The sequence below is a fragment of the Equus caballus genome, chromosome 1 (assembly GCF_041296265.1).
Source record: "Equus caballus isolate H_3958 breed thoroughbred chromosome 1, TB-T2T, whole genome shotgun sequence".
NCBI classification, from domain to species: domain Eukaryota; kingdom Metazoa; phylum Chordata; class Mammalia; order Perissodactyla; family Equidae; genus Equus; species Equus caballus.
In genome coordinates this window covers 129,521,943-129,537,491 of record NC_091684.1, presented here as the reverse complement: position 1 = coordinate 129,537,491, position 15,549 = coordinate 129,521,943, and the positions used below count along the sequence as shown (strand labels likewise).

The window sequence follows — 15,549 nt, the reverse complement described above, 5'->3', positions numbered from 1 at the left end:
ATAAGCAAGCAATTAATTTGGGGAGACTAGTAACTCATAAGAAAGACAGAAACATTATTCATATGAAGCAATGCTATGCAGTGAAGATTACTTTCATTCATTAGGTTTGGTCTTCAACTTTTTCTGAAATTTTGTGAAAATAAGTGAATATAGAATTTATTAAGTTTAGAAGTTATCTGGTATCATAACTGTCACTCTTAATATTTATTAAATGTACACTGTATGCTATCATAGATACTTGTAAAAATGGAAAATGGAGCTGAAGGTAATCATGAAAGAGACGCAAGTGGGCTTGAGAAGTTTATGTTCTAAGAAAGGTAACACATATGTAAAATTGTATTTTATAAAATCCTCACTTCTGAATTACTTTACACCATGGAGTAATTAAAAATTGGAGAGAGTGCTCTTTAAAATGTGTGGTATTATATATTTTATCCCAAAATATATCATTTAAGCAGTCTAATAGGTTTTATCTCATAATTTTAGCATCTGACTACTTCAGATACAAAAATTTAAGTACAAGTCCATTGTATCAGATTGTATTTCCCAAAGATAGCCACAATATCTCTCATTCCCATATGCTCTTCTGCAATGTGACCTTGCCACTCTTACATCAAGAGGTAGAGTTTATTTCTCTAAATCCATGAATCTGGGCAGGCATTATGACTGCTTTGACCATAGAATATGTGGAAAAAATGCTGTCCCAGTAGGTTTTAAATGACCTGGCAGCTTCCACCTCTTGCCACTCATACTTTGGATGCTCTCTCGCAGAATCAGCACCATGTTGTGAGAAGCCTAAACAGCGCAAAGAACCAGTGTCAGCTGAGCTCCCAGCCAACAGCCAGTGTCAACTAACAGCCATTTGAATGAGCCATCCCAGACATCCAGCTCAGTGGAACCTTTAGTTGACTCCAGACTTAGCTGCCAGTTAACTGCAATCACAGAGACCCTAAGCAAAAAATGCCCAGCTGTCAACCCACAGAGCCATAAGAGACAAATTGTTTTAATCCACTAAGTTTGAGTTGATTTGTTATCCAGTAGTGGATAACTAGAATACCCATGTTTGGAATTAGGTTTACTCTTGACTTTAAATGATGTTTGGAAAAAAGCTGTATAATTTATTCTATCCTTTTAAACATTTTGTTGGTCTCTTACACTAACGAGCAGACCACCTCACTAATTCCCTCATTAATCACTCTAGTGCCTCGTTGGAAATATAGCCTTTTCATCTGTTATTGATTAGATAATAAATTTAAAAAAAAATTTTTTTTGGTGAGGAAGATTGGCCCTGAGCTAACATCTGTTGCCAATCTTCCTCTTTTTGTGCGAGGAAGATTGTCACTGAGCTAACATCTATGCCAATCTTCCCCTATTTTGTATGTGGAACGCCACCACAATGTGGCTTGATGAGCAGTATATATGTGTGCGCCTGGGATCCGAACCCGTGAACCCTAGGCGACCAAAGCATAGTGTACAAACTTAACCACTACGCCACCAGGCCAGCCTCTACAATAAATATTTTTTGTAATGTCAGTCAGGGTAGGCTAGGTTTGGTTACATTAACTATCAACCCTAACAGTTTAGTGGCTTAAAAAAATAAAAGACTATTTCCCATTCATTCTGTATTACTGTTATGATTTGGCAGACAGGGTTTTGCTAATCATAGTCACTTAAAGTCTCAAGCTGATAGAGCATCCACCATCCTGAATGCTGTTGGTTGCTATGCCAGAGGGAAAAGAAAGCTCTGGAGGGTTTCATACTTGAATTGAAATGATCTGTCTGGCCTCAATTCACTGGCCAGAATGAGTTGCATCGTCTACTCAGTTACAGGGGCTGTCAGGAAATGCAATTCTACCATATGCCTGTAAGGCAGAGAGCTAGAAATACAAGTCTAATATAATGACCAAAGGATTTATTAGGAAATTTAATAATCATTCCAATGGGAATTGTTATGAGTTTTTTTTTTTTTTTAATCCATAGAACTTTAATATTGTGGTAGTTGTCCAAAAATAAAACTCCTTTGCCAACCCAATGAGTTTGTTAGGGGTGTGGTATATGGTACCCCACAGGTGCTCAGTGCTACTGATCAACAGAGTTTCAGAGGAGACCTTCTAAGACACAGTAGCTCTGCAGGCTTGAGCCAGAATTTAGGAATATTTCTAGTCTTAAGTACCCTATAGCAGGCTACACAATACTTTTTTGGGAGAAAGTATAGGTAAAAGAGAAGGAAAAGAGTATATAAAAACAAGAGGTAGAGTTCAGTGAAAGAACAAAAGGAACCACCAATAACAAATATATAGGTTTGCATCCGGAATTCACAGTCTGAATGTCTGAGGGGGGGGGAAAAAAGCTAAGAATGTAAAATAATCCAGGCTGGTAGTGCCCCAGGTGGCTGATAGAAGCAAATGCAAATTAATTCTTGAAGAACCCACTTTCTTTACTTTAAAAAGCATCTCATAGTATATAAAGATTACCAAACATGCAAGAAAAAAAGGCACCATGAATAAGAACCCACAGAAGCAACTAATAGTAGAATCAGATATTCAAAATATTTATTTATTGAAAGAATCAGAAACATAACATAAAATATGTATGTTTAATATATATCAAAAAATAAATGAGAGGCTTGTAAATAAGCAGATTTGACAAAGACCAAAATGGAACTCCAATAAATAAAATATTATAATGTTTTAAAAAGCAGTATATGTTTTAGTTCAATAAAATTTTTTAACATAGTATGTTTTACGCAGCAGATTAGACACCATAATAGAATTAATGAATTGGAAGGTAACAAGAAGAAATTACCCACGAGGTAATCCTGAGAGAAAAAGAAATGGAAAATATCAAAGAGAGGTCAAGAGAAGTCAAGAAAAATGGAGACTAGAGAGAGAGTGTCTAACATATGTTAGTTAGAGTTCCAGAGGAAGAAAGAGAAGGGGGCAGAGTTAGTATTTGAAAAGGTAAATGGCCGAGACTGTTTCAGAACTGATGAAAATCATCCAGATTCTAGAAGTCCAACAAATTTCAAGCATAATAAATAAAAAATAAATTTACATATGGGCACAATCCAGTAAAAGTGTAGAACATCAGTCTCAGAGGAAATTGCAAAAATGTTAGAAAAGAATGATAGATTATCTTCAAATATGCAACAATTAAAGTGACAGCTGACTTCTCTGTAGGAAAGAAGCCAAAACAGAAGAGGGAGTAATGATATTTTCATATTCATTGGAAATAACTGTCAACCCCAAATTTCCATCATCAGTGAAAACATCTTTCCAGAATCAGGGTAAAATGAAGATACTTTTAGATAAGCAAAACTTGAGAGTTTGCTCTCAGATGTATATCAAGCAGGAGGAAATTGATCGTATATGGCATATATGAAACGCAAGACAGAAGAAAGAACAGAGAAAGCCATTATGTAACTAAATCAAAATAAATATTGTATAAACTTTAACAATAATGTTGTCTAATGTCTTTGAAAAGAGAAATTAAAATATATGACAGTAATAACAAATAAGTTGAAAAGATTGTAATTAACGTGTGCTAAGGTCTTTGAATGGGAGGAAGATAAATATATAGGTTGATGTGAGACTCTGATATGTTAAGAATGAATATTAGGGGCTGGCCCCGTGGCGAAGTAAAGTTCACACGCTCTGCTTTGACAGCCCAGGGTTTCGCCGATTCAGATCCTGGGCACGGACATGGCACCACTCATCAGGCCACGCTGAAGCAGTGTCCCACGTACCACAACTAGAAGGACCCACAACTAAAATATGCAACTATGTACTGGGGGGCTTTGGGGAGGAAAAGGAAAAATAAAATCTTCAAAGAAAAAAAAAAAAGAATGACTATTTAAATGTCTAGGGTAACAATTGAAAAGAAATTAAAGCATATAATTTCCAAATTAGAGGAAGAACAAAAATGCAATAAAAAATAATCAATTGATTAAAAATAAAGAAGAAAAGAATAAATAGAAAGCATGACATAACATGGTAGATTTAAATCTAAATATGTCAATAATTCTGTTAAGCATAATTGTACTAAAGATGCCAGGTAAAAGACAAAGACAGTCATATATTTTTTAAAATCTAAATTCTAAAACAATACAAAAAGTTTAGAAGTGAAACAGTTGTATAAATATTAGACAAAATAACAATCTTTTACCATAAAATTTATCAGGAAGATTTAACAATTTTAAATGTGTATGCACTTATTAGAAAAATCTCAAAAAATAAAAATTGAAAAATAAAGGAGAAATAGGCAAAGCCAGCATCATAGTTAAATTTTTTTTTGAGGAAAATTAGCCCTGAACTAACATCTGCCTCCGTTCCTCCTCTTTTTGCTGAGGAAGATTGGCCCTGAGCTAACATCCATGCCCGTCTTCCTCTACTTCATATGTAGGATGCCTGCTAAGCATGACTTGACAAGTGGTGTGCAGGTCCGGACCAAGGATCCAAACCGGCAGACCCCAAGCCGCCGAAGCGGAGCGAGCGAACTTAGCCGCTATGCCACTGTGCCAGCCCCCGTAGTTAAATTTTAATGATGACTCTCAGAAATTTATAAGAAAGATAAAAATCAGTAAGACTATCTAACAAATCTGTGAGATGCAGATAAACTAGCAGAGGAAAATTTATAGCCTTAAATGCTTATATTAGAAAAGAAAGCCTGAAAATAAATAACTTAAGCATTCATCTCACTAAGTTAGAAAAAGAATAGCAAAATAAATCCCAGGAAACTAGAAGGAAGTAAATAATGAAGAGCAAGAATTAATGAAAATAAACACACAATAGGTATAATAGAGAGAAGCAACAAAGCCAAAGTTTGATTCTTTGGAAAGAGTAATAAAATTGACAAATCTCTATCAAGAATTAAAAGAGAAAAAAGGCACAAATGAACAATATTAGTAATTTTAAAAGTTAAATAATACCCAGGTGCTACAGACATTAAAAAGATCAAAGAATATTTTGTATAACTTTATGCTGGTAAACTTGAAATCTTACATTAAATGCAGAAATCCCTGAAAACCTGGCTCTCAGGGCCGGCCCCATGGTGTAGTGGTTAAGTTTGGTGCACTCTGCTTTGGTGGCCCAGATTCGTGGGTTTGGATCCCAGACGCAGATATACACCATTCACCAGTCATGCTGTGGTGGCAACCCACATACAAAATAGAGGAAGAGTGGCACAGATGTTAGCTCAGGGACAATCTTCCTCAAGCAAAAAGAAGAAAATTGGCAACAGGTATTAGCTCAGGGACAATCTTCCTCAGGGGAAAAAAAAACAAAACTGGCCCTGTAAACTGACTCAAGAAGAAATATTTAATGTATTTCTGAAATATCCTGTAACCATTAAATAAATTGAGTCAGTTTTACTGGTGAACTCTTTAAAACAAGGAAATAAACAAACACATGCAAAGGATAGAAAAATAGGGAATACCCACCCATTCTTTTTTTAGACTAGCATTACTTTGATACTCAAACCTACAAAGACAAGTATACTAGTCTGCTAGGGCTGCCATATGAGAATACCACAGACTGGGTGGCTTAAACAACAGAAGTTTATCTTTTTATAGTTCTGGAGGCTGGAAGTCCAAGATCAAGGTGCTAGCAGGGTTGGTTTCTGGTGAGGCCTCTCTTCCTGGCTTGTAGTTGACTGCCTTCTTGCTTTGCCTCATATGGCCTCCTCTCTGTGCATGCAAAGAGAGAGAGAAGAGAGATCTGTGTCTCTCTCTCTTCTTAAAGGATGCCACTCCTTTCGGATTAGAGCTCCACCCTTCTGACCTCATTTAACCTTAATTATCTCCCTAAAAGCCCTTTCTCTAAATATAGTCACATTGGAGGCTGGGGCTTCAATTTACAGATTTTGGAGGGATACAATTTAATCTATAATAGACCGTATGTATATTAGTATTCTCCAGAGAAAGAGAACCAATAGGATGTGGAGAGAGAGTTTTTTGTTTTTGTTTTTGAGGAAGATTCGCTCTGAGCTAACATCCGTTGCGAATCTTCCTCTTTTTTTGCTTGAGAAAGATTAGCCCTGAGCTAACATCTGTGCCAATCTTCCTCTGTTTTGTATGAGGGTTCCCACCATAGCATGGCTTGATGAGTGGTGTATGTCCATGCCAGGGATCTTAACATGTGAACCCAGGCCACCGAAGTGTAGTGTGCCAGACTTAACCACTATGCCACAGGGCCGGCCCTAAGAGAGATTTATTTTAAGGAATAGGCCCATGCAAGTATGGAGGTTGGCAAGTCCAAAATAATACAGGATGGGCTGGCAAACTGGAGACTCAGAGAAGAGTCAGTGTTGCAGTTCTCATCTGAAGGCTGTCTGCTGACAGAAATTCTTCTTGCTCAAGGGAGGTAAGTCTTTGTTCTATTAAGGCTTTAGACCCATTGGATGAGGCCCACCCACATCATGAAAGGCAATCTGCTTTACTCAAAGTGCACAGATTTAAAGATTAATCTCAGCCAAAAAACACCCTTATAGTAACATCTGGAATGTTTGACCAGATATTGGGGCACTGTGGCCCAGCCGACTTGACTTGTAAAATTAACCATCACAATGTGAACAAGAAAATTATGGGCCAATTTTATTCGTTTAACCTAGATGTAGAAGATTAATGATAAGTCAACCAGATCTAGCAATGTGTTAAAAAAAATCATGATCTTGGGTTTATTCCAGGAATGCAATGTTGCTGTAAAATTAAAATATTAACTAATATATTTCATCTAGTGTATATTTTAAAGAGAAAAGTCTTTAGCCTTCTTAATAAAAACTCTTACCAACTAGGGAAAAAAAGGGGTATCTGCAAAAAATGTAGCAAGCAGCATATGTGGATACTTGATATATGACAGAAGTGGTATTGCAGAGCAGTGGGGAAATAATGGACTTTTCAGTAAATGGTGTTGGCATTATTGTTTATCCACATGGAAGGAAGTAAAGTTGGATCTTTGCCCCAAAGCATACCTTAAAATCAGTACAGTTAGATTTAAAGACCTAAATGTGAAATGCAAAATGAAAACTCTCAGAATGTTTAAAGAATGCCTTTGTGCCCTTGGAGGTAGGGACAGATTTCTGAAACAAAATTCAAGAAGTACAAATCATAAAACAAATGCTTGATAAATTTGACTGTATTAATATTGAAGACTTCTAGTTATCAAAAGACACACTTTTAAAAAAGCTACAAAGTACAAGATGTTTGCGACATGTGAAAGTAGACGTGTGTATATATATGTCTTGACTATATCAACAAATCCTACAAATCATTAAGAAAAAGGTAAACCTGTAGAGAAATGGGAAAAATAATTAAATTTATAGGAGATGAAGATGAAAGTTCCATAAGCTAAACATATGAAAATATGCTCAATCTTATTAGGGAAATGCAAATTCAACCCATAATGTGATACCATTATCTCACTTGTGAGGTTGGCAAAAACTTTTTTCAAAAGGCCCAAACAATATCAAATGTGAAACAGTTTTGAACACTTTTGAATCACTTTGCAAGTACCTTGTAAAGTTAAACAAATGCATGGTCTACAACCCAGCAGTTTCACTGCTGGGTATATACCTTATAGAAACTCTCATATATGTATACCAGGAGTTTATGGTAGAACTGTTCATAATAGCAAAAAACCGGAAATTACCCAAGTTCCCATCAACAGTAAAATGGACAAATAAGATATGCTCATATTAAAGAATAATCTATAAGAGCAGAAATGAACTAGTTACATACATCAACCTCAATGAATCTTAGAAACATAATTTTAAATGAAAGAAGCAAGTCACATAAGAAAACATAACAGTATGATTCCATTCATATAAAGTTTAAAACTAGACAAAACTAATGTGTTTGCTTAGGGTCATACATATAAGTGGTAAAAGTATAAAGAAAAGGAAGAGACTGATAAGCACAAAATACAGAATAGTGGTTACCTCTGGTTGGGGGAGAGAGGGAAGCAATTAGAGAATGAACAGAATGGGGCTTCTGGGATATGTTAATGGTCTATTTCTAATGTGCTACGTGCTTAAGGGTCTATTACTGATTTTTAAACTATATGTAATTGTTTTTATCCACTCTTTTTATATGTATGCTTTATTTAAAAATAAACAACTTTTTGCTAATTACAGAGTTAAACATTTGGAAAATGAATATAAATTTAATCAATGAGAAAAATAGTGTCCTTAACATTCTTATAAAAATAACATCCTTGAATAATTTCCAGATAGGGTTAAAATATGTTTGAAACTGTGTATTTTCCATTTTTTAATGACAACACAAGCAGAGGCATTTTTACATGATGATATGGGCACAGGCATGTGTCTTAATGCCAAAAGCAGAATTAATTTGAAAAATAACAACTGGCTGTTGCTTATAGAATCTAGACATAAGATTTCAGCTTTTATATACTGACCAAATGAAATATATTTGTCTATCAGAAATGTGGTGCTTTCAAGAATGAAGCCAAGTCACAGTTTACTATAATAGTTTTTCGGCAGTAGAGGTTAAAATTGCTTTAAGCTGACAGCCTTTTGAAATTTAGTAACTAATTAGTGCCATCTCTGAATGAGGTCCAAAATGATACCCCACTAATGCTGAAATCTAGGCTAAAATCAATAGTGTTTCATGAGGAGGAACCAGTGTATTTTTAGAAAACATGTTATATTTTGCTATGATAAAAGTGGTTGAATTAATTTTCATTGATGTAATACTCTAGGCACTGACATACTGAAAAAAATTAAAGTAAGTGTACATTCCAAGATCTTATTTAATATTAAAAGTAGTTTTTAAAAAGCTGTCATGATCACCTGAATACAATTATAACCTATATTAATTGACCAGATGACCAAAAAGATTGATGAACTTCAACCTTAAAAAGGTACAAAATGAAATTTTTAAATGCCATTAATAGAATAGTTGACTAAAGCCACCCCATGTCATAAAAGGGTCCCAACTAATAATGTAAAACTAACCTCTTTAAAAAGAGCACAAAAACATTACACTAAAATACAATAGCTCTGCTGTCTTAAAGGAAAGAGACTAAGTGGTATTATCAACACCTGAAGTCCCCATAGATGGATCTACCTGCCCTAGTGAATTTGTTAAATAATGGGGCACAGTTTCAGGCCAGTCCTGACAATTTCAGATAGTTGTGGAGAAGAAAATGAACTTCTAAATGTTCAAGTTTCAATTTTCTTTCTTCTTTCCCACTTACCCATTTTCCATTTGTGTTTCTTTCCTCCCTCCTGTCAGGAACGGCCACCTTCAGAGAGCCAATGTAGTCCAGTATGATATCAACCTGGTAGAGACAAACAGTACCAGCGCCCACCACAGTAAGTAAATTCAAAATGAAATGCTTATTTTAAAGCCCTCGATGAGACTGTTGGTGTTACATGTAAGGATTTGGATCTATCCAAAAAAGGCTGACCCTAAGAATTTTTCTATGGGTTTTGAACTAACTACCCCTTTTCACCTGAGGATGAATTTCTCATTAGCAATTTGACACGTCATTTTTTCCCCACAAAGAAAACCATGTTATCTCACTATGTGAAATTATGTTATTAGCAATAATGTGTTACACAGATGTAAGGGACAGGTTTCTCCAGAGGTAATTTGAAGTGGGCTGGTATATAGAGAAGGGAAGAATTTTTATCTGTAAGCGTAGGCAAATCTTTGGGAAACTTGTAGACCAGTTAATGTGTTAAGAGTGTCTTGAGCAGCCAGCCCCATGGCTGAGTGGTTAAGTTCACATGCTCCGCTTTGGCAGTCCAGGGTTTTGCCAGTTCGGATCCTGGGTGTGGACCTAGAACTGCTCATCAAACCATGCTGAGGTGGCATCCCACATAGCACAACCAGAAGGACCTACAAGTAGAATATACAACGATGTACTTAGGGGCATTGTGGAGAAGAAGGGGAAAAAAAAAGATTGGCAACAGATGTTAGCTCAAGTGCCAATCTTTAAAAAAAAAGAAAAGAAAGAATGAATGTCTTGAGACTTCTGCTTCTGGCCAAGATGGAGTAACAGGGACTGGATTTACCTCCTACATGAAACAATAAAAAAATAGATATAATACATGAAGCAATGGTTTTCAAGACATTGGACATTGAGAAACAAAGGATCATGATCCCGGAGAGATGGGAAACAGATGAGGTGTGCCAATGATTGTCTCAGATTATTGTCTTGAGAGAAGTTCCAGGCTTTCACATAGGGTGGGGGAACCCAGTCTGACCTTGGCAGATTCCCTGAGTTGAGAAGATGAAGCTGAAAATTCACTAAACAAAGTATTGGGAAAGAGAGAGCTGCATGCAGAGAGAATCCAAGAGAGCTTCAGTTAGAGTATTCAGCTGAGTAATAATCAACACATATATAGTAGGAAAATACTTGAGATTAGGAAAATAATCAACTGAAAGGAAGTACCCAGTACTCACACAGGGCCAGGAAAAGTGCCTGTTCCCAAGAATAAGACTAAAACCCCTAATTATTCATGGGCCATTGGTAGAGTACACAGAAGAGTGTGTCTCCAGTAGTGGGGAATAATTAGCACTACATTGAGCACTGCTCTAGTCTTGCCTAACAAACCTTAAAAGCAAAAACTGAAAGAGTCAAATTGTTTCCAAATAACTGCATCCCAGATCAAAGCTGAATAACACACACAAAAAAAGAAAAAAATCCAGTACACAACAGGTAAAATTCATGTCTCACATCCAATCAAAAATTACCAACTTTGTGGTTTAACATACGCAAATCTATCAATATGATATACTACGTTAACAAAGTGAAAGACAAAAACTAAATGATCATCTCAGTAGATACAGTAAAAGCATTTGACAAAGTTCAACATCCGTTCATGATAAAACTCTTAAATAAGTATAAAAGGAAATTTCCTCAATACAATAAAGGCCATTTATGAAAATCCCATAGTTAACATCATTATCAGTGTAGAAAACTGAAAGCTTTTTCTCTAAGATCCAGTACAAAGCAAGGATGTTCACTCTCACCGGTTCTATTCAACATAGTACTGGAAGTAACAGCAAAAGCAATCGGACAAAAAACAGGAAAGCCATCCAAATTGAAAAAGAAGTTAAATTATCTCTGTTTGCAGATGACATGATCCTACATGTAGAAAACCCTGAACCCTTCATTAAAAACTGTTAGAGGATGTCAGCAGCATAGCAGAGTGAGGTCTCTCAGAAATCTCTCCCCTCCAATATACAACAACAAAAAAGTCCATAATCCAACAGAGGACATCCAAACACAACACAAAAAACATTGGAGGGACCCACGCAGCCATACAACAGAGGGTGGAGAGACTGGGCCCCCCTTGGAAGAGCTGGAATGGGGTAAGAGAAATCTTCGCTCCCTCCCCTTAAAGACTGCAATCCAGGACCGCAGGAGGCCTCCAAGAGGGAAGGAATGGGGGAGGGGACATTCGTTCACAGTAACATCAAGGACTCCCGAGGGCCCTTGCAGCCTAGAGGGAAGCCCCCTACCAGGGTGACAGCTTTCACAAGGGGTGACCTTATCAAGCCAACACCCTAGGAGAGCAGAGGGAGAAAACCCCAAGTGCATTCAAGAAAAAGTGCCCCTCCCCCTACCTGCTCAGCACAGCTCCACCCCCTGGGCATTCGGCTGAAAGCAAGGGGCTCAGAATACACGACTCTTAACCCCTGCTCAGTAGCCAAAGGCAGTAACTGCAACCAAATAATGGCAGGGTGCAAAAGAACAGAACTCCTTCTAGCAATATCAAACACTATATTAGATCTCCAGTCCAGACAGAAAATGACAAGTACCCAGAAATCAGTCCTGAGGACACAGAAATATGTAATCTAAATGACAAAGACTTCAAAACACCTATCATCAAAAAACTCAATGAGGTAAAAGATAATGTAGAGACAGAATCCAATGAGTTCAGGAGCTACTTCACAAAAGAGATTGAAACTATAAAGAAGAATCAATCGGAAATATTAGAGATGAAAGACACACTGGAAGAAATAAAATATGGAGTCCATGAACACTCAAGCAGACACCGTAGAGGGACATATCAGCGTAAGTGAAGACAGACATGTTGAAATGCTCCAGATAGAGGAGAGAGAACTAAGACTAAAAATAAATGAAGACAGTCCCCAAGACATATCTGACTCAATGAGGAAATGCAACATAAGAATTATAGGGATTCAAGAGGGAGAAGAAAAGGAGAATGGAGTAGAGAGCTTGGTCAAAGAAATAATAGCAGGGAATTTCCCAAATCTAGAGAAGGAAATCTGTGTGGAAGAGGCTGCAAGATCTCCTAAATACGTCAATATAAAAGGACCTACTGCAAGGCATATAGTAGTGAAACTGGCAAAACAGAATGACAAAGAAAGAATACTAAGGGCAGCAAGGCAGAAGAAAATAACCTACAAAGGAACCCCCATCAGGCTTTCAGCAGATTTCTCTGCAGAAACCTTACAGGCTAGGAGAGACTAGAAGGACATATTCAAATCATTGAAGGACAAAAACTTTCAGCCAAGGGGCCAGCCCCGTGGCTAAGTGGTTAAGTTCGCGTACTCCACTTCTGCAGCCCAGGGTTTCACTGGTTCGGATCCTGGGAGTGGACGTGGCACTACTCATCAGGCCATGCTGAGGTGGCATCCCACATCCCACAACTAGAAGAACCCACAACTAAAAATATATGACTATGTACTGGGGGGATTTGGGGAGAAAAAGAAAAAAAAGAAGATTGGCAACAGTTGTTAGCTCAAGTGCCAATCTTTAAAAAATAAAAAGACTTGCAGCCAGGAATATTCTATCCAGCAAAAATATCCCTCAGATATGATGGAGAAATAGAAACTTTCCCAGGGAAACATAAGCTAAGGGAGCTCTAGCCACGACACACCCCCTACAAGAAATCCTCAAGAAGGGAGAAAGTGGTTACAAAGCATGGGGTGTAAGGAGTTAAATAAGTAGACAAAATCAGAGCAGGATAGCAAATACTCAAGTATAACATTAGAGACAAAGGGAAGGAAAACACCAAAAACAAAGATAATCTTGTCATTTTAACCATAAACTCATAAAACAAGATGGAATAAGATGAGAGAAAAAAAAACTTAGGTGGGGAAGAGGAAAGGGAGTGAATTGGTTCAGTCAAGATGGCAGTGTAAGCAGACTCTGAACTCATCTCCTCTCACGAACACAACCAGGTTGCAACTTTTTGGAAAAATTACCCCAGATTGAAAACTGAAAACTGTATAACAAGAACCCCCACAACAAGAGGTAGTCCTGACTAAGGCAGAAGAGGCAGAAATTCCTGCTGGAGAGGAAAAAAACCACCTTTGGGAGCAGCGGAGCTTCTCAGCTGGCCAAGTGGGAGACACCATAAGGTGCACAGCCCTCCCTGGAGGAGTGAGTTCCGGGGCGGGGGACAATACTGCTATAAGCAACTTTCAGACTCAGCCCAACTAAGAAGTGGGTCTTACTGTCTGGCTTTGCTGGCTATTAACTGCAGCAACGATACCCCCAGAAAAGCTATCAGCCAAAAGCTGAAAAGACCTGGGTCTTAAAGGGCCCATGCACAAACTCACTCACTGCAGCAACCTAAGATCACCAGAGAGAAGGCTGACAGTCCTTTGATGAAACAAAACTCACCTGGTGGGCTCTGGGGGCATCTTGGTGAGAGGAGGGACCTCTCTGGAGACTGAGACATTGGTGGAGGACATTGTTCTAAACTGGTCCAGGTCTGCTGACACAGACCCTGGTGGGCACCGTTGAGGTTCATTGCTTGGCCCGTTAGCCCAGGGCTCTGCCACGCACACTAGAGCACAGATTGAATCCACTTCAGCCAGGGCAGGCAACCCGCCCTAGGGACTGGCCCCACCTAACAGCAAGCCCTCAGGCTACTTTTCAGCCTGCATTGTATGGGTGCCTTGATCCTCTACTGGCAGGCCAGGGTGTCTGCCTCTGTGGGGCAGGGCCTGTGTGAGGACCAGGTGAACTGTGGGGGGCACTGGTGGAGAGGTGGGGGCCTCTGAAGTGCAGCGTCAGGATACGCTCCAGGGGGTTGAGAAGATTGCGTGAACCAGGACTGTGTTGACAGTGTGTGTGGTCTTATGGGGGGGGGGGGGTGAAGAAGCTTATCAGTGGCAGAAGACCTGTGCTTCACAAATATCCATAAAAAGGATCAGCCCCACTTTCCAAAGCCTGAAACAATTGAGTGCTGCTGTGCCTAGGGCCAGCCCCACTCAGCTGCACTCCTAAGAGAACTGACAACAGTGTTGTAGGCCTGAGACCTATGCAACTGTAAACCCCTAAGCCTAGCAACCAGCTACACAGGGTGCCAACCCAATTAAGAGGAAAACTGCAGTAGGAATGTGCGGATAGACCTTGTAGACAATGGTGCTGAGGTTCCCCCAACTGGATTTACAAACAGCTGGCCAGGGAAGGAAAGACTAGGCTCCCTGGGTAACTGCAGTGGGAGCAACCCTGCCACAGCAGAAGGACACAAGTAGCCCACAAAGGGGTCACTCCTGGATCTTGTGGACTGGAGACAACAGGGCAGCACACTGCTGGGCCTCATAAGGCATCTCATACATAAGGCCACTTCTCCAAGATCAGGAGACATAGCTGACTCACCTAATACATAGAAATAAGCACAGAGAAAGAGGCATAATGAGACAAAGGAATATTTTCCAGGCAAGGGAACAGGACAAAACCCCAGAAAAAGGACTAAATGAAACAGAAACAATGACCTACTTGACAAAGTGTTCAAACAAAATATCATGAGGATGCTCATGGATATTGGGAGAAGACTGGATGAACACAGTGAGCTCATCAGCAAAGAACTAGAAGATACAAAAAAAAAATCAGAAATGAAGAATACTGGAAATGAAAAATTCACTAGAGGGACTCAAGAGCAGAGTAGATGATACAGAAGAATGGATCAGCGAGCTAGATGAAAGACTAGAGGAAATCACCCAGGCTGAACAGAAAAAAGAAAAAAGAATTAGAATGCAAACAGTCTAAGGGAACTCTGGGACAATATCAAGTGCACTAACATTTGTATTATAGGTGTCCCAGAAGGAGAAGAGAGACACAAAGGGGCAGAAAATTTATTTGAAGAAATAATAAATGAAAATTTTCCTAACCTAAGGAAGGAAACAGACATCCAAGTAGAGGAAGCACAGAGAGCTCCAAACAAGATAAGCCCAAAGAGACCCACATCAAGACATATTATAATTAAAATGTCCAAAATTAAAGATAAAGAGAGAATCCTAAAAGCAGCAAGAGAAAGGCAACAAGTGACATACAGAGGAAAGCCCATAAGGCTATCAGTGGACTTCTCAGCTAAAACCCTACAGGCGAGAAGAGAATGGCATGACATATTTAAAGTGCTAAAAGGAAAAAACCTGGCCAAGAATACCCTATTCATGAAGGTTGTCATTCAGAATGGAGGGAAAGATAAAGAGCTTCCCAGACAAGCAAAAATTAAAGGAGTTTATCACCAAGAAACTAGTTCTACAAGAAATGCTGAAGGACTTATTTAAGTAGGAAAGTGATGACCACAAATAGGGATAAA

General features: G+C 38.5%; 2 protein-coding genes across 52 annotated transcripts in view; one reads left to right on the top strand and one right to left on the bottom strand.

Annotated features, from left to right (window-relative positions):
- The window catches only part of FBXO22 (F-box protein 22), an 86,484-nt gene that overhangs the window by 8,583 nt on the left and 62,352 nt on the right, over positions 1-15,549 (bottom strand). For 5 of the 10 annotated variants that reach the window (XR_011425017.1, XR_011425018.1, XR_002811529.2 and 2 more), the window contains one exon: positions 9,213-9,296. The exons of 2 other annotated variants lie outside the window; for them this stretch is intronic. The gene's annotated coding sequence lies outside the window, so the exon portion shown is untranslated. Of the gene's footprint in view, positions 1-2,527; positions 9,297-15,549 lie in introns of those variants that run through there. 3 more of the 10 variants (XR_011425021.1, XR_011425027.1, XM_070232963.1) reach the window with 3 other exon arrangements.
- The window catches only part of NRG4 (neuregulin 4), a 121,744-nt gene that overhangs the window by 78,137 nt on the left and 28,058 nt on the right, over positions 1-15,549 (top strand). For 40 of the 42 annotated variants that reach the window (XR_011425105.1, XR_011425099.1, XR_011425119.1 and 37 more), the window contains one exon: positions 9,251-9,330. Coding sequence is in view for 20 of the 42 variants with exons in the window: in XM_070233121.1 (XP_070089222.1) it covers positions 9,251-9,330 (80 nt within the window). In the remaining 22 variants the exon portion in view is untranslated. Of the gene's footprint in view, positions 1-234; positions 318-771; positions 1,619-9,250; positions 9,331-15,549 lie in introns of those variants that run through there. The other 2 variants (XR_011425096.1, XM_070233118.1) reach the window with 2 other exon arrangements.